We start from the raw sequence: 16,586 nt of genomic DNA, 5'->3' as shown, positions 1-16,586 counted from the left end.
CCGTGCATGCCTTCATTGTGCTTACTGCCATTATGGAATAACGCGTCTTATTGGGGAATACAGTGATTATTTCTGTGGAATCTTGCTCAGTCAGATCCTATAATAACACTGATATTTTGTGAATCATTTCAGATTTCAGAGAGCTATGCCTTCCTACCAAGAGAAGCGGTGACACGGTTTCTAATGAGCTGTTCCGAGTGTCAGAAAAGAATGCACTTGAACCCAGATGGAACTGATCACAAAGGTAGCCACAAGTACCTGATAGTGAGATTTCAAGTAATTTTTCTTCATAATGTCAAATTGTACCTTACATTTTATAAAAATGTGTAAGTTTGAAACAGTTCAGCAAGTCATATCATTTATTCAAGTTAGGAGCAGTTGATTTTAACAGAGTAATTCAGGATCCACTCCCAGAAGGCAGTTTCAGCTGTGCAAGTATATGTTTTGTAATAATACCTTCATTTCCACCATGGTATCATTTCATGGCATTTTATATATTTGCGGCAAGAAAGTCCAACATTATAAATAACCTTTCAAGTCTATAGAATCCTTATTTCCAGAAGTGATAGCATAATTTGACCATTCATTGAAATTATACAAATAATTTTTTAAGCATTAAATTAGTTCAATACTCAGATTAATTTCATAGGTACATTTAAGATCTTTCAATATGCTGGAAGGTAGCCCATCTCCTAAAATAAAGATTAAAAGCTAATTTATTTTGACTCCCAATTTATATATAAAACAATTGTTCACTGAAATATTCTTTGTTGTTGCTGTTTTTTTGAGACAGGGTTTCTCTGTGTAGCTTTGTAGACCAAGTTGACCTCAAACTAGGAATAAAAGTGTGTGTCACCACCACCCAGCTTCACTGAAATATTTTAAGTGATTAATCAGCATATTAGTTTTATTTATTGTTATTCAGGTTATTTACAGTCACTCTACAGTAAGAAACAGTGGATTTGTCCAGTCTGTTAAATTGGGGCAACATGATTTATAGAAATTCACTTGTTACATTTTGTACAATGTATCTACAGTGCTTCAATGTGTTTTAATCATTAATGTGCTGAAGAGTATATTTTAATTAGACATACCGATTCACTCTGAAGGTGCAGCTCAAATACAGTCACATTCATCATGAATTTAAAATGTTCTGTTGCAGATAACGGCAAACCTCCCACACTGGTGACCAGCATGATTGACTACAACATGCCAATCACGATGGCATACATGAAGCACATGAAACTGCAGCTGCTAAACTCCCAGCAAGATGAGGTAAACATCTGTGATTGCATCACCCACAATGGGAGCAAAGCTCGGGACCCATGACTATGGGGCTGAGCATGGTGCCACTTGAAGGCTGTCGTTTACATTGTTAATGAAAAGAAATGTCACCAGGACCTCACCTGTTTGGAAAGGTTGCAGAGGTGCCACAGCCTGGATGCAGAGTCCCTAGATGAATCCATCCTCCTTAGTGCTATGTGAGAAAAGTTCCTTTTTCTCACTAAGTCAACACTGAGGCAGTCTTTGCAAAGGGCTAGAAAGTCCTGGATATCTTAATCAGAGAGCATCCAAGGACAGAGAACCATTCAAACTGTCTTCTCTGAGAAACTGAAAATCAATTTAAGATATGACATCAGTCATATCTATGTATTTTAAAGTCATTTCCCTATTCATAATTTAGTAATCTTTCATTTACACATATGCATTTTTGAGAGATAATTTCTCACAATCCTTTTAATTACAGGTATTTTTATGTTTTAAATTAAGATATTTTATTTGAATCTAGCAATGTACTCGCATATACCTGACACCAAATATGTGTTTGTTGATATTCTTCAGAATCCTAGCTCTTATTTTGATAAAAGAAGTCTAGGTGTGTGTGTGTGTGTGTGTCAATGTGTTTCTCTGTGTATATTTGTTTTTGTGTATATGTGTGTTTGAGTGTGTGTGTCTGTGTACCAGCTTGTGTGTGTATCCCTGTGTTTTTGAGTTTACATGTGTGTCTGTGTATGTCTCTGTGAGCTTGATTATGTATATATGTATGTTTGTGTGTATGTAAATTGGTGTGAGTGTGTGCATGTGTGTGTGTAAACTACTTGTATTCTTAATAAAGAAGCAAAGGCAATCAACACACTGTGTGAATTTAGTAAATCCTTATTAACTAGTTCCCATTAACTAGAAGAAACATTCAGATTATCTGTGTTTGAAACAGATTTTCCTTGAACTTTCCCTGTAACAGGAAATGTGGTTAAATATTTACTTTTAAAGTATATTCAAGCTTTTTTGGTTACTTTGTTCATACAATTTAAACCTACCTTTTTGTTTTTCTCCGTACATGGCAAAATTTTAATCTTGAAACTGTAACATTACTTTACCTCTGCAGATTTGCAGTTCACTCTCTAAGAATATCTGTGAAGAGGCCATATTGCATTAAATATTACCAGATGGCCAACAATAAATGATTGAGTTAACAATAATAAAGTCTTTATATTAATGACCTTAAGGCCAGATTTTTAAAATGTGTCTGTTACTTAGAATGAAAGAACTGACACCAAGGTCATTATAGATTTGAAAAAAGTAATGTCTCATAGAAAACGTAATGCTGTCACATTATTTGTAGGAAGCTAATTTGGAGCTTGATAAGCTTATTTCTATACCCCAGTTATGATCAGCTTTGTGTCAGCCACACAGCCCTCATATTCTGAGTCCTTCTCACTCTAAAACATAATACATGCTTGAACTAAAAAGCCAATTCTTTAAAATTATAATTAGGGAAATTATCCTTATCATCACAGTTTGAAATTATTAAATTGTATGTGTACTGTTTTATAATGTTAAAAGAAATTGCTTGTTATTAGAGTATTTACAAAACTTCCCAAACTACAAATTTTGGAAGTTGAATAAGATAAGCCATAAAGAACTGGAATTCAAACAAGGTAAATCTTGATTATTAGTTTTATTTAAATTTAAATAAGAATTAATCCATTAAATTCACCAATATTTACTGAATACCTTTTAGTTACTCTTATAAATAAAAATGACAAAAAAATCCTGTATTCATAAAACTTATCTTCCAGTGAGAGGAAAAGACAATAAAGAAAATAAACAGTAATTCTCAGCAAGTAAAAAGATGTTTAAATTCTATTAAAAGAAGAAAGATCAAAAGGTAATTTTTGCATTGCAAATCAGTAATACAGAACTCACCTCCTGCATGTAAATCTTGGGTTCAATGCCACATACATCAAAAGTGAATAAATGAGTGAGCAGATGAATAAAAATATGAATGACATTACCTTAGAAAAATGGACAGATGAAGTGTGTTGTTAGTTTATTCTGTTGCTGTGATAAAACATCATAACAACGACAACTTAGAGAAGAAAGTTCCTTTTGGCTTTTGGTTCCAGAGGATTTGAATCTATGATGACTATGTGAGTGAAGGATGGGCAGGAAGCTGGGGGATCCCATCTTGAATTGCAAGCACCAAACAGAGAGTGAGTTCTGGATGGCATGTGACTTTGACACCTAAAACTTTGTCCCTAATTATATACTTCCACTAGCTAAGCCATGTCTCCTAAACCTGCCAAAACAGTGCCACCCACTGGGAACTATGGATTCAGTGAAGTCTATGGAAGACACTCTGATCCAAGTCACCATAATATTATTCTTGGCCCCCATAGGCGCATCTCCACGTCTAGACAAACACCAAAATTCCCCATAGTTTATCAATCTTTTTTTATGATTTTTTTATTCTTTTTTTTAAATTTAGATAAGAAACAAGGTTGCTTCACAAGTCAGTTCCAGGACCCTCTCCTTTTCCCTCCCCTCCTCCCGTGCCCTCCCCCATCCCCCCCCGTTATCCCCTCATTCCCCCAGGGAGGGTGAGGCCCTCCATGGGGGTGTCCATAGTCTGTCATTTCATATAGGGCAGGGCCTAGACCCTTCCCCAAGAGTTCAGGGTGAGAGTGCACCTCACATTGTTCTATGGGAGTCCAAAGTCCGTGTGTATACTTGGTATGGGTACTGATCTGCTGCCCAAGGCTCAATAGATTACCTAGGCCTCCTCACTGACACCCAGATTCAGGGGGTCTTGATCAGTCCCATGCTGGATTCCCAGGCTGATGCCTGGGATTCAAGAGTTAACCTTTGTCTGGTCAGCTGTTTCTGGGGTTAAACCAGCCCAGTCTTAATCCCTTTGATCATCAGTCCTCCCTCTCTGATACTGGCTTTCTTGAGTTCAGCTCAGTACTTAACCAGACACTAAATGTAGTTTCTGTTTCCCAGACTCTCTGGCCATAGGATTGTAGGCTGGCACTCCCCAGATCTATGTCTAAAATCCATATATGAGAGAATACATGCCATGTTTCTCTTTTTGTGACTGGGTTACCTCACTCAGGATGGTTTCTTCTAGTGTCATCCATTTGCCTGCGAATCTCATGATTCCATTATTTTTTTCTGCTGAATAGTACTCCATTGTGTAGATGTACCACATTTTCTCTATCCACTCTTCGGGTGAGGGACATCTAGGTTGCTTCCAAGTTCTGGCTATTACAAATAAAGCTGCTATGGACATAGTGGAACAGACATCTTTGTTGTATGAATGGGCATCTTTTGTATATATGCCTAAGAGTGGAGTTGCTGGGTCTTGTGGTAGGTTTATTCCCATTTTTCTGAGGAATCTCCATACTGCTTTCCAAAGTGGCTGAACCAGTTGGCACTCCCACCAGCAATGGAGGAGTGTCCCCCTTTCACCACATCCTCTCCAGCATAAATTGTCATTGGCGTTTTTGATTTTAGCCATTCTGACAGGAGTGAGATGGTATCTCAGAGTTGTTTTGATTTGCATTTCCCGGATGGCTAAGGATGTTGAGCACTTTCTCAAGTGCCTCTCAACCATTTTAGACTCCTCTATTGAAAACTCTCTATTTAGTTCTGCAGCCCACTTTTTAATTGGGTCCTTTGCTGTTTTGGAGACTTGCTTCTTGAGTTCTTTGTAAATTTTGGAGATCAACCCTCTGTCAGATGTGGGATTAGTGAATAATTTTTCCCATTCTGTGGGCTGCCTTTTTGTCTTGCTGACTGTGTCCTTTGCCTTACAGAAGCTTCTCAGTTTCAGTAGGTCCCATTTATTAATTGTTGATCTCACTGTCTGTGCTACTGGTGTTATGTTCAGGAAGCTGTCTCCTGTACCAATTCGTTCAAGGGTACCACCCACTTTCTCTTCTATGAGGTTCAGTGTGGCTGGATTTATGTTGAGGTCTTTGATCCATTTGGACTTAAGTTTTGTGCATGGCGATAAACATGGATCGATCCGCATTCTTCTACATGCCAGTCTCCAATTATGCCAGCACCATTTGTTGAAGATGCTTTCTTTATTCCATTGTATATTTTTAGCTTCTTTGTCAAAGATCAGATGTTCGTACGTGTGTGGGTTAATACCCGGATTTTCAATTCGATTCCATTGGTCTACCTGTCTATTTTTGTGCCAATACCAAGCTGTTTTCAGGACTATAGCTCTATAATAGAGCTTGAGGTCAGGGATGGTGATGCCTCCGGACGTTGCCTTGTTGAACAGGGAATCTTAATACTGTTTAAAAGCCCAAAGTCTCTTCTGAGACTCACGGCAATCTCTTAACTGTAAGCCCTTGTAAAACAAAACAAAACAAAAAAGCTAATTATATACTTGAAGTTTACAATGATACAGAATATATATTACGAAAGGGGAGAAATGTGCACATAGTGACAGAATACTGGACCAAAGCAAGCCTGGAACTTAGTAGGGAAAATACTACACCCTGTAGTTCCATGTCCAATGTAAAAGGACTTAGATTGCTCAGTCCTTCCAGCTTTGCTGCCTACAACACCTTTTTCCTTTTGGAGCTGGGAGAGTTTGCTTCAGAATGGACCACAGACAGGGGGTCTCAGGTAGTGCAAGGTGAATGATAATGGAGCCTATGGAAATTTTCCTCTGTTTACTCCCAGTTCTTTCATGATAAAGGAGGCAAGAGTAAGGTTGTTGGAGAAGCTGTTAGAAGTTTAAGAAAAAATGGAAAAGTTGATGCACGCCTTTAGTCCCAGAACTTGGGAGGCAGAGGCAGGCAGATCTCTGTGAGTTCGAGATCATCCCGGTCAACATGAGCGAGGTCCAGGACAGGTTCCAAAGCCACAGAGAAACCTCATCTCGAAAAAGAAAAACAAAAAAGAAAGAAAGATACTGAGTCATTTGACTCACTATCAGATAATTTTATAAAATAATTTAAATGAATGCTCATGTGTTCACTTGTGTGGGGGTATAGGTAGAGTGAGGGAGAATTGAAGCCAGTTAAAATATTATAAAAAAATGAAGTCATATAAAGCCATGTTATGAAAATCTTGGTCATTGGAGAGCTGCTAATATAGCGATGGGCCACCAAAAAGGTGTTAGAAAAAATTGATTATAAACTTCTGTGAGATGTAAATTTAGTTGGAATATTAAAGGGAATGATATACAAAATTTGATATTCCATATAAATTGGGATTTCCAAATGGACACTACAGTGGTCATGTAGATGATCCTGGTTAAACTATGTGGGTCACAAAATGAAACCCAAAGTCGTGGAGATGGAAAAGGGTGTGATGAGGAGCAGGGGCTTCTAAGGTTGGCAGTGAGAGAACAGATAGTGGGGCAGGCAGAAATTATATACATGTATGGAGCTCTTGGCCAACAAAATTAATCAATAAAGACTTTCAGGAATAGAGATTATATACTTGTAGTTGTTGGTGATGAGTGTACAGTCAATGGTTATAGGAGCAACTTGGCTTTAAAGTTTAGGGAGTAAGATCATTAGAGGAGTCATCATGAAAGTGAAGATCAAGTAACTGAAATAGCCATGGGTTCTACATGAACACTGTTAGAGTTTGATGAAGTCTAAAAAGAAGTCAAAGAAAAAAGGACTGAGCTTCAGACAGAAGCATGGTTTCCCTGGGCAGAGATGAAGGCTCTTTGCTATAATTTTGCTAAATGTTTTGTAAATGGATCTACACACTTAAAATGAAAGCCTTGGGCACCTGTTCTGTAGGTCTCATCATACTGTCTGATCTAATATTTACAATTCACTCAAGTTCCATTAGAATCTTGCAGATTGGAAACCCAGGCTCTCCACTAGCAAACCAGATAAACTACTTAAAACAGAATTTACCTGATATTAGAGCCCAATGTCTGTCTCATTTATAACACATGTATCTTAGTTATTGATATTCATTAAAAAACATTTGATGTAAGATATGATCTAGCCTAGAGTGGAAAAAAGGTTAGTAGATTTCAGGTACTGATTGCATATAAAATTCTCAAAAGTTAGTGAATTACCATAATTTATTATTTACTGTTATTCTGTGTATGGAAAACTCAGAATGAAGTTCTCTGGGAATTCTTTGTTACTCAGTGGTACTCGGTTACACTGTCTCAACAGATGCTCTAGGCACACTCACAGCATGCTGCTCTCAAGAAAACCAAATAATTTTTAAAATTAACAGAACAGGAAATGGTTTTACGATACCATGAAACATTCTAACCTCCAAACTATGGGTCTAGAAGACAGAGTAGAAAACAGTAATCATTAAAGTGTTTTAGAAGATATTTGTTTGCTTTGATAAGAAAGTAAGGTTCAGGGATGCAATACAGGGAGCAATTTGGGTTTTAGGATATCTAATATACTGTTACTGATGGTCAATGATTGGATCCATTTTTCAAGACTAATGATGAAAGATTACCAAATTTTCAGTGCCTGTATGGTAGTGATTGGGTCACTTACATTTTATGGTGTAGACATTGGTCCCAAATTTCTGAGGAGATAAAAGTCACGTTCAGAAATGTGAAGATGAATTTTCAATTACATTTGGATAGGACTGAGAATGATGGTGCTATTCTAATTCCATGAGGCATGGACTTGCAGGTACAGTTACCCCTGGTTATGTTACAATACCAAGCGGTAGACTGTGTAGCAAAGTTTCACATGAAGTTTCTAAAAATGATCCTGGAGAAACAACTACATAGTAGTAACAATCACACTGTCTAGTCTCAGGAAAGCTTCCTTTGAAAATTTAATCCTTAGAATTCTTCTGTTGGTTTTTCTCTGATTACAGTTGGCTTTATTTTGATGCTAACAAAATAATTTTATATTCTGTAAATCTTTGCTATTTAATTAAATAGAATAATTTAGTTAATAATTAGAAAGTTAATTGGAATAAAATTATGGAATGAATACATGCTTTTAATTGAGGCTGTATAACTACACACTTATTCAAGCTGTATAAATGTGTAAAAACATTTTAGTAAAGAGAATTATGAAAAGTCATCTATACTTCATAAGGTAGTGTTAATGGAAATTATAATTTTCCAATTGCTAGTTCACCAATGATGAAAATACTTTGAAATTGGTACTTTTAAAGAGCAGAAATGCATGGTAATTGTGCTGCTTATTTTGCATCAGTTTGACACAAACTTAGACATTTCTGGGAAGGGAAACCTCAATTAAGTAAAAACCTTCATCTCATTGTGGAGACAAGTCTGTGGGGGCATTTTATTGACTAATGGCTGATGTGAGAGGGACCAGCCCACTGTGAGCTGCACTCCCTGGATAGCTAAAAATGCAAACTAAGCTGTCCATGGGGATCAAGACAATGAGCAATTCTCCTTGTGGTCTTTGCTTCAGTTTCTGTCTCCATGTTCCTACCTTGATCCTGCCTTGGCATCCCTCAGTGGGCTGTGACTTGAGATAAGCACACTAAATAAACCCTTTCGCCCCACAACTTGCTTTCGGTCATGGTCTTTATTCACAACACTGGAAGCAAAAGTAGGGCAATAGTTCATTTAACAGGAGAGTCTCTTAATCATTTGTCCAAATTTCTGAAAAATGTATGTATGGCGGTAAGTGTTATATTTAATGGCGATAAGTTTATACTGATTACTTATAATGTCCAACAACTTTATAATCATTTCACACAGTAGGGAACATGGTTAAGGCTTTGCGTCTTGCCCTTCTTTAAGCATACACACACACACACATACACACACACACACACACATTTCATACATATATAAATCCCATAGAAATAATTTTATTCGGTTTAGACCTCATCATCTGATTGTGTCACCTATAGGAAATACGTGATCTGGCAAGACAGTTCATTAGGTAGAAGGTGTTTACTGTGAAGCTCGGTGAGCTGAGTTCAGTCCCCAGGAAGGATGGGCATGGTGGAAGGAGGCAAACGACTCTTGTACGCTGTCTTCTGACTTGCACAATAACTCCCCCAACAAAAAATAAATAAATGCTAAGTATTTAAAATATTTACTTACAAAGACAGTTTTTGAGAGTTGGAAAGATGACTCAGTGGGTAAAGCACTTGCCTCAGAACCATGAAGTCTGAAGTACCCCAAAATTAAAGAAATAGATTCTTTCAGTAGGAAAAGTTCTTAGTTTTTTTTAATAGCACAAACCCAATAGCATGTTGTAAACAGCAAAGAAATGACTTTTAAGTAAAATGACAAATTCCTTGCTTCAAAGAAATTGGAGCTAAGTACCTGAGTTTCAAAGAGAAGTTTAAGTTTCCTTGATGATGATACTTATCTGCAGTTTAAGGATAAACGTTTCGATTTTTGTTAGGGGTTATGCTGGTTTAGTACATTAGTGGTTGTAGAATCTCTACCAATCTGTATTACTTCACTAGCACTGAGTAGTTAGCTAGGGTTCCAGTATCAGGCATGATTTCCCTCATGTTAAGTGAGTTCTATGTCCAATTAGGGGCTGTTCATTACCATTGAAGTATGCAAGCCACTACTCCATACTTATTGTGCCATGCTGGTAGTTTATTTGGACATAGGTACCATATCTAGATAGTACTGTTAGTCTCTCCCTACTTTGGAAGCTTGCAAGGCTTCAACCCTAAAGAAAAACCTCCAAGCCATTAAAGGATGTTGAGCATTGTAAAAATAGTCTTCCCTAGAGAAAAGTACACCAATTGGTTGTTCAATACCAAGTGGTCATCCCTGAAAACATACGTACATATACATACACACACACACACACACACACACACGCATGCACGCACACATACATACATACATGCATACATACCTATACAGAGAAAGTGGGTTGTATTTAAGAATGTATATATATATATACATGTATATATATAATGTGTATATATATACATATACATATACATAATGAAAAAATGGCGAACTTGAAAAAGAGCAATGAGACATATATGGAAGGGTTTGGAGGGAGGAAAGGGAAAGGAGAAATGTAACTGTTTATGATCTCAAAAATTAAAACACATACTAGTCTCAGGGTATTAATTGTTCACACTTGACATTTTTGCTGAATTAGCCATTTTGTAGACATTTTTGTGACCTGGCTTTTAGCTTTTAGTGAGTTTTACACATTATATAGAACTCCTTTCTCTTTCTCTTTCTCCCTCTCCATCTCTCTCTCTCTCTCTCTCTCTCTCTCTCTCTCTCTCTCTTTACGTATCATCTATATACCATATATGATTTATTTGTCTAGTATCTATCTACCAAGCCATGATATCTACCTTATATCTTTTTACTTTGTACCCTCTATAATCTATCTATCTATCTTATATCTTCACTATATCTATCATCTTTATTCATAAAATATGTTAAGAATTCCTTGTTCTATATCAAGTACATTTGAATCTATATGTATATGTTTATTATTGAGTCCACCCTGTTTGTTGATGAAAAATTCTCCCTGCATTATAAGATCTGTGCTTATATTATTTTAATTAATAGTTTCATTTAGTAGTACAACTTACATTTTCCTTCTCATCATGTTTCCTTCTTTTTTAGGATAAACTCAGTAAGAAGAACATTTTTATTTTAATGTTCAGGCTAATTCCTGAATTACCTCCTCTCCAAACACATTATTCTACCTTTAAAATGGAACTGTGAATAATATGTTGTTTGAATATTCAAAATTATTAACATTTCTTAAAGGGAGAAATAATTTCATCATTTATTGTTCCAAGCTTTTATCAGTATACGCCACATTTTATAGACTCGGATAATTATTTACTAACTGGCTAAGCCCTCATTGACCACAGACTCAGAATGTTCATGATATACACACAGTTACATTTTATTGTGCCTGATGATATTTTCAAACTATTTCAGGATGAAAGTTCGATCGAAAGTGATGAATTTGATATGAGTGATTCCACACGGATGTCAGCCGTGAACTCTGACCTCAGCTCAAATCTGGAAGAAAGAGTGCAGAGTCCCCAGGCTCTCCATGGCCAGCCAGACGGTAAGCCTTTCACACTGAGCAAATGAATAAGCAAAGCAATGAGGACCAGCAAAGAGTAAGAATCTATTAAAATCAGAACCACCTCTTCACTCTTGTGTCCATTTTTAAAAATCTGTTTCTATGGCGACTTTTTCTGGGCACTCAGGTTATGTCATCCACTTTATTATTTTTAGATTTAAGCACTCTTTTCAAAATTAAAGTGTTAGACTGATTTATAAAAAGATGTTAGTTATAAAATCCATGCACATCCCTGTTTTGCTCCTCAAATATAAAATGTGCTATATGAGTGCAGTTGGATATCTATGATGCTACTTTCTGGCTTTGGTTCCTTACATCATCATTTATTTTTGAGCAAATGAAGAGTTTAAAGATTATTAAATTTTTGTTGACCTAACAGCCTAGTCCCAATATAAAAGACCATATATTAAAGGGCAATCTCATCCAAGGGATGCCTAAGGAAGAAATTACTTTGCTGTGATCCTGACCTCCTTTTTCACCTGAAGGGAAGGAAGCAAAGACTGACATTTTCTATACCAGAGTGTCACAAAGATTCCTGGGTCTTTCTACTATTGATCTGGGATCAAATCTGAACCTTATAGACTAATTCAACTGAAAGCCAGTGCTTCAGACCTGATATGCTCAAAGAAGTTCAAAAACTCTTTGTAGAGTTTTGTCATCGTAAATATCAAATTTGATCCAAGTAAATATGTTAGCAGGTGTAAAATGAAAATTTTAAAATAGAAACCAGAGAATTTCATTGAAAATTGGTTTATTATTTCAACCACACATCAATTTACATGGTTCTTTTGACTGGTATGTTTTTCACTACATTAGTAGAGGGTGGAAAAGTTTTTTTTGTCTTTTGTTAGTTTTTGAGGTTTTGCTGTTGTTTTATTTTTCCTGAAAGTTGATAGGAAAAGCTAGTTTTGAAAGTTGCCAGTGTTTCAGGCTGATTCCTCATTCAATGTCCACCAGCAGACTTATGAAAACTCTAGTGTTAAATACACAAATGTCCCCTTTACGGGGCACTTCTCCTTTCCTAATTTAAGAAGAGTCTAAGTGGAGCAGAAATCACATCATTATGATTTATAAGAAAAAGAAGAGAAAGCTGTGAGTGACTACACGATTATGACTGACTTGTTATACAGAGAAAAAGCTACTCAGAAGAACACCATAAGGAAATTATTGCCACTTTAATATAAAATAAATAGATATTCCTCATGTTAATAATGCCAGCATCAAAGAATAACTGATATGTTTAAATTAGTCATTTAATATATATGTTATTATATATATGAATATGTACTGTAATCAATTCACTTTGCCTTTTTATATTCTCATTCTGTTCATATGTAGTTTAAGAGAATGTAGAGAGTGTACATTTCAGAGCAATGCCTCCACTAATCACGAAAACTCATTGTTTTCCTGATTGGAATTGCCCGTTGTAGATCTTTGTCTAGGGCACAACCCATGTGAGGAAAGTCTGTACTGAGGTTATAAGATGCTGTGGGAACAACTTCCAATATTATCTGCTGTGTGTGGGTGCCTGATGCATGCGAACATTGGTGAGATCTTCCCCAGTGTGCTTTTAACTCTCAGGCATTAGGAGCGCCCCCTCAGACTGCTCATTGAGTTTTCCTTGGATCCACCTTTCCTTCTAAGCTTGAGAGGTTTTCCCCATCCTCATAGATTGTTAGAATCATGACCTGCAAGTAAGTTAATGAGATCTTAGCTTTCCTGTCATCTTGATATCTCCTGGCCACTTTCTGTCCACAAATGTTGGGTGTATTCCTTTACTCTGTTTTCATACTCAACGCTTTGGAGAGTGAATCTAATTATGTTACTTTCAAAAACATTCACACCCACATGAATCCCCAGTTTTATTTTTCAAGACATCTGCTAAAGACCCATCTCCCTATGTCTACACCCTAATTGTTAACATTATTCAGAGAATGTATTACCATGTGAAACTATATTATTTTCTCATTTGTTATCCTTTTCTCTTCAATATTGCAAGAATTATTAATTCATAGGTCTTCTCATACTATGAGTTTTCTGTCATGTCCTCCATTTCAGATAGTTCTTACATATTCCATCATTTAAATAATTAAGGTATAGCTTTCCAAGGTAATTATGGTTTGTAAAATGAGTTTTACATATTTTCTTTCTTTTTCCATGATAAAGGTATTCTCCTAAGTAATCCGTGCTACCACCACACTGTGTAATTCCTTATACCCCTTTGTGCATATGTGCAGCATGTGTGTTTGTGCACATATACAAACACCTGTATATAATTGTACTATTTTATCATACTTGTTTTATAATTATGGCATGCTCCTTGTCTTATGCCATTCATACCTAATTATCCTTCTTTTACAAGTAAAATATTATTTGAGTGTATGTACATTGTCATGTGTGTATAAAATATTGTGTGTACAAATATATATGTGTTTTGTATCTTTGTATATAATGGTGAGGAAACAAATAAATAAAATATTTAAAAGGGATAGCCCCAACTTTTATCTAAGACATAACATAAAGGAAGTAAAGTTATCTGTGTAATCTTTATGAGAAACTGCTTTGCTCTTTACAAATAAAAAATTTTAATTATGACATTTTAAATATATGTACCTTATTAAAATCATTGGAATGTTTTAGAACTAAGTCTAGCTTAGCTTGGGATATATTACTGTCTTGTGGATGGTGTACCTTAATCATCAGAGTATGAGAGAAGGTAAGGGTTTGTGATGTGACCTATCTAATTGGGAGTGGGTATCCTACTGTGGGCCCAGCATAGTGTTCATGGGGCAGAGCTTCTCAGCCTCCATGGTGTTGGTCCCTGACTCACAGGGACAGTTTCTAGCAGCTGTCCTTCCAGCTACTGACTACATGGTCATTTCACATTTCCCCCAGTGAGAAGTGTGGCACTTCCAGATATGAGAAAGGTGTCCTTGGTGGGTAAGGGTACAAGCAGTTCCACAATTACAAACAACTAGATTAGGCAAGAAAGAAGAGCCTGTGCAAGACGGAAGCTGGCCATGGAGGAGAAACCACAGGGAGATGTTTTAAAGGGAAATATGAGAAAAGAGTAGAAAGTGTGACACAGTAGACATGTATGAAGATGGGAATGTTCTATGATTATGCTGTTCCATATGGTGGTCACTGTCCATATTGTGGGCTCAACATATGGATAGTCTGAGTGGGGAACATTTTCAATATCAACAGCATATAATTCAAATTTAAATAACTACACATGGCAGCAGACAGTGCAAGAGTAATATTTTATTGAGACAGAATGAACTCCTTGGTCTGTACCAATAAGTTAGATATATCCAAAATGTTGGAAGAAATTGTGGGATAAACTCCTATTTTAATAATTGGTCAAAACTTCCATTTTACTGTATATGAAATATTTATTGTTCTTGAATTTTTGCATATTATTTCACATTGACAGGGTTTCATGCATATGACTTTACCTTGACAGCATTCCACGCAGTCTAGCCTGGCCTCAAATTCCCAGTCCTCTCCTCTTAGCTTCACTATGACCAGCTGAAACCTAACGAGCGTGATTTTCAAAATCTGAACAAACAGAAATTTTAAAGGTTAGAGTAAAATGTTCTATTTTTCTTTAGCATCAAGTTGAAAAATATTTGCTGAAGAAACTGAAGTAGGATGTTGTGGCTTTTTGAAATTCCAGAAATTGTAACGTGGGCAGGTTTTCATAATGTCTTTATTGAGCACCATATAAAATGGAGAATGAAAATTAAAGCCTCTCTTTTCTGTTTTCATTTGATTATAGTTATGAAAGATTTGCATTCTAGTCTTCAGATTCTGGGATACTGGGAAAAGGCAGGAAAATGCCTGGTGCTGGTTTAGATACCCAAGCAAAGGTCAAGAAGACAAGCTGAATGAAGAATTTATGAGAGAGGTATTTCAAGATCAGCATAGAATATCTTCTGCTCCGGCTTATTTGCAGTTCATGTTGCTTCCCTCACTCAGCAAAAGCATAAAGATGAGAAATTTGTTTAAAAACAAAACCAAAACTACAAGGAATCCATAACAGTCACAGTCTCTTCATAGGAAGCATTTTTACCCTTATTTTTGGTTTAAGGAAACCATGGTGCTGTGTTTAAATGTTTAAATAGGCTTGAAAGAATATCTTTGGGTTGAATTCACCTAAAGGCTCTGCTTGCATTTGAGTTTGTTTAAATTGAGACAGCCTGTGGTCCTCGGTGTAGGGAGCTTGTTAGGAACACAACTTGTCATGCAGTGGCTGTGGCTCTCAGAGTTGCAGGAAACATCCCCAGAGCTGAGAGACCACAGCCACCTGGATTCTGAGACTGCCTGTTTGCTACTTTTTACCCTATGGTATCTATTTAAATAGATCCCAGGTGAACAGGCCCCCTGCTAGGCTCTTACCTTTATATCTCAGGTCCTAGAACTCCCTGAGCAGCTCCAGAAACTAAGTCTTTCCTTCTCTGCACTGTAAGTTTGCCACCAGACACCTGCAGTTTCTGGTACTTGCTTTCTGCAGTTGTCTGGTACAGGATAGAAGACCAGGGTGTCTGCCCTATGAGCAGACTTCAGCTTTGGTTTAGTGATGCATTGGTTTGCCTTTGCTAGGGCCAATTGTTTTCTACTACTTGATTTTATAAATTAAATACCGTACGACAAACTACTTCTGATATATTGTGTAAGAGGATATTTGCACCTTATTTAAATCAAAAACTGTTAAATCAGATTTCTCTCTTTTTGTAGTCCCAGTGAGTTATTTCTTTCTTTTAAGAAGGATGCCAAAGGAAGCTTAGGCACATCCTTATAATTATCTGTTCTTCATATAATCAGCTTTAAAACCAAAGGTTTACAGCAGAAAATGTCTGCTTCTGTTCTTAACACCTTCCTGTTATTGGGTAGTAACTTCATGTACATAGTGTCCTTGGGTAGCTAGTCAGTGCCGTGATGGTGGCATGTCAGCTCAACCAATGCAGCAAATTAGGGTTTTTTTTTCAAGGCAAACTGGGTTTTGCGTTGTGTTTGGTATAGTCCTCCATGTACCATTGTGTGAATGTTGGTGTGCTTCCTTGTATGAAGACAGGTATGATGTAACTTAAGAATATGATGTTATGGTAACACCATCACACATATGCTCTGTCATCTACCGAAGGTTATGTGGCTCATGACTACTGAATCATTGCATAAACAGCTTATTAACAGTATCTGTGTGCCAAGTGTGGAAGTGTTTAGAAAAAGCACATGCACATTGACTTTTCAACAGTCACT

General features: G+C 36.6%; 1 protein-coding gene across 8 annotated transcripts in view; it reads left to right on the top strand.

The window, feature by feature from the left end:
* Positions 1-16,586, top strand: part of Nol4 (nucleolar protein 4) — a 340,254-nt gene that overhangs the window by 110,882 nt on the left and 212,786 nt on the right. For all 8 annotated transcript variants that reach the window (XM_040757904.1, XM_005065339.4, XM_005065340.4 and 5 more), the window contains 3 exons: positions 133-244; positions 1,163-1,275; positions 11,174-11,306. In XM_040757904.1, coding sequence (XP_040613838.1) covers positions 133-244; positions 1,163-1,275; positions 11,174-11,306 — 358 coding nt within the window. The remainder of the gene's footprint in view (positions 1-132; positions 245-1,162; positions 1,276-11,173; positions 11,307-16,586) is intronic.

The sequence above is a fragment of the Mesocricetus auratus genome, unplaced genomic scaffold (assembly GCF_017639785.1).
Source record: "Mesocricetus auratus isolate SY011 unplaced genomic scaffold, BCM_Maur_2.0 Super-Scaffold_100015, whole genome shotgun sequence".
In the NCBI taxonomy this organism is placed as follows: Eukaryota; Metazoa; Chordata; class Mammalia; order Rodentia; family Cricetidae; genus Mesocricetus; species Mesocricetus auratus.
Note: the sequence above shows the minus strand (reverse complement) of the source record. Positions and strands in the feature narration are given on the sequence as shown.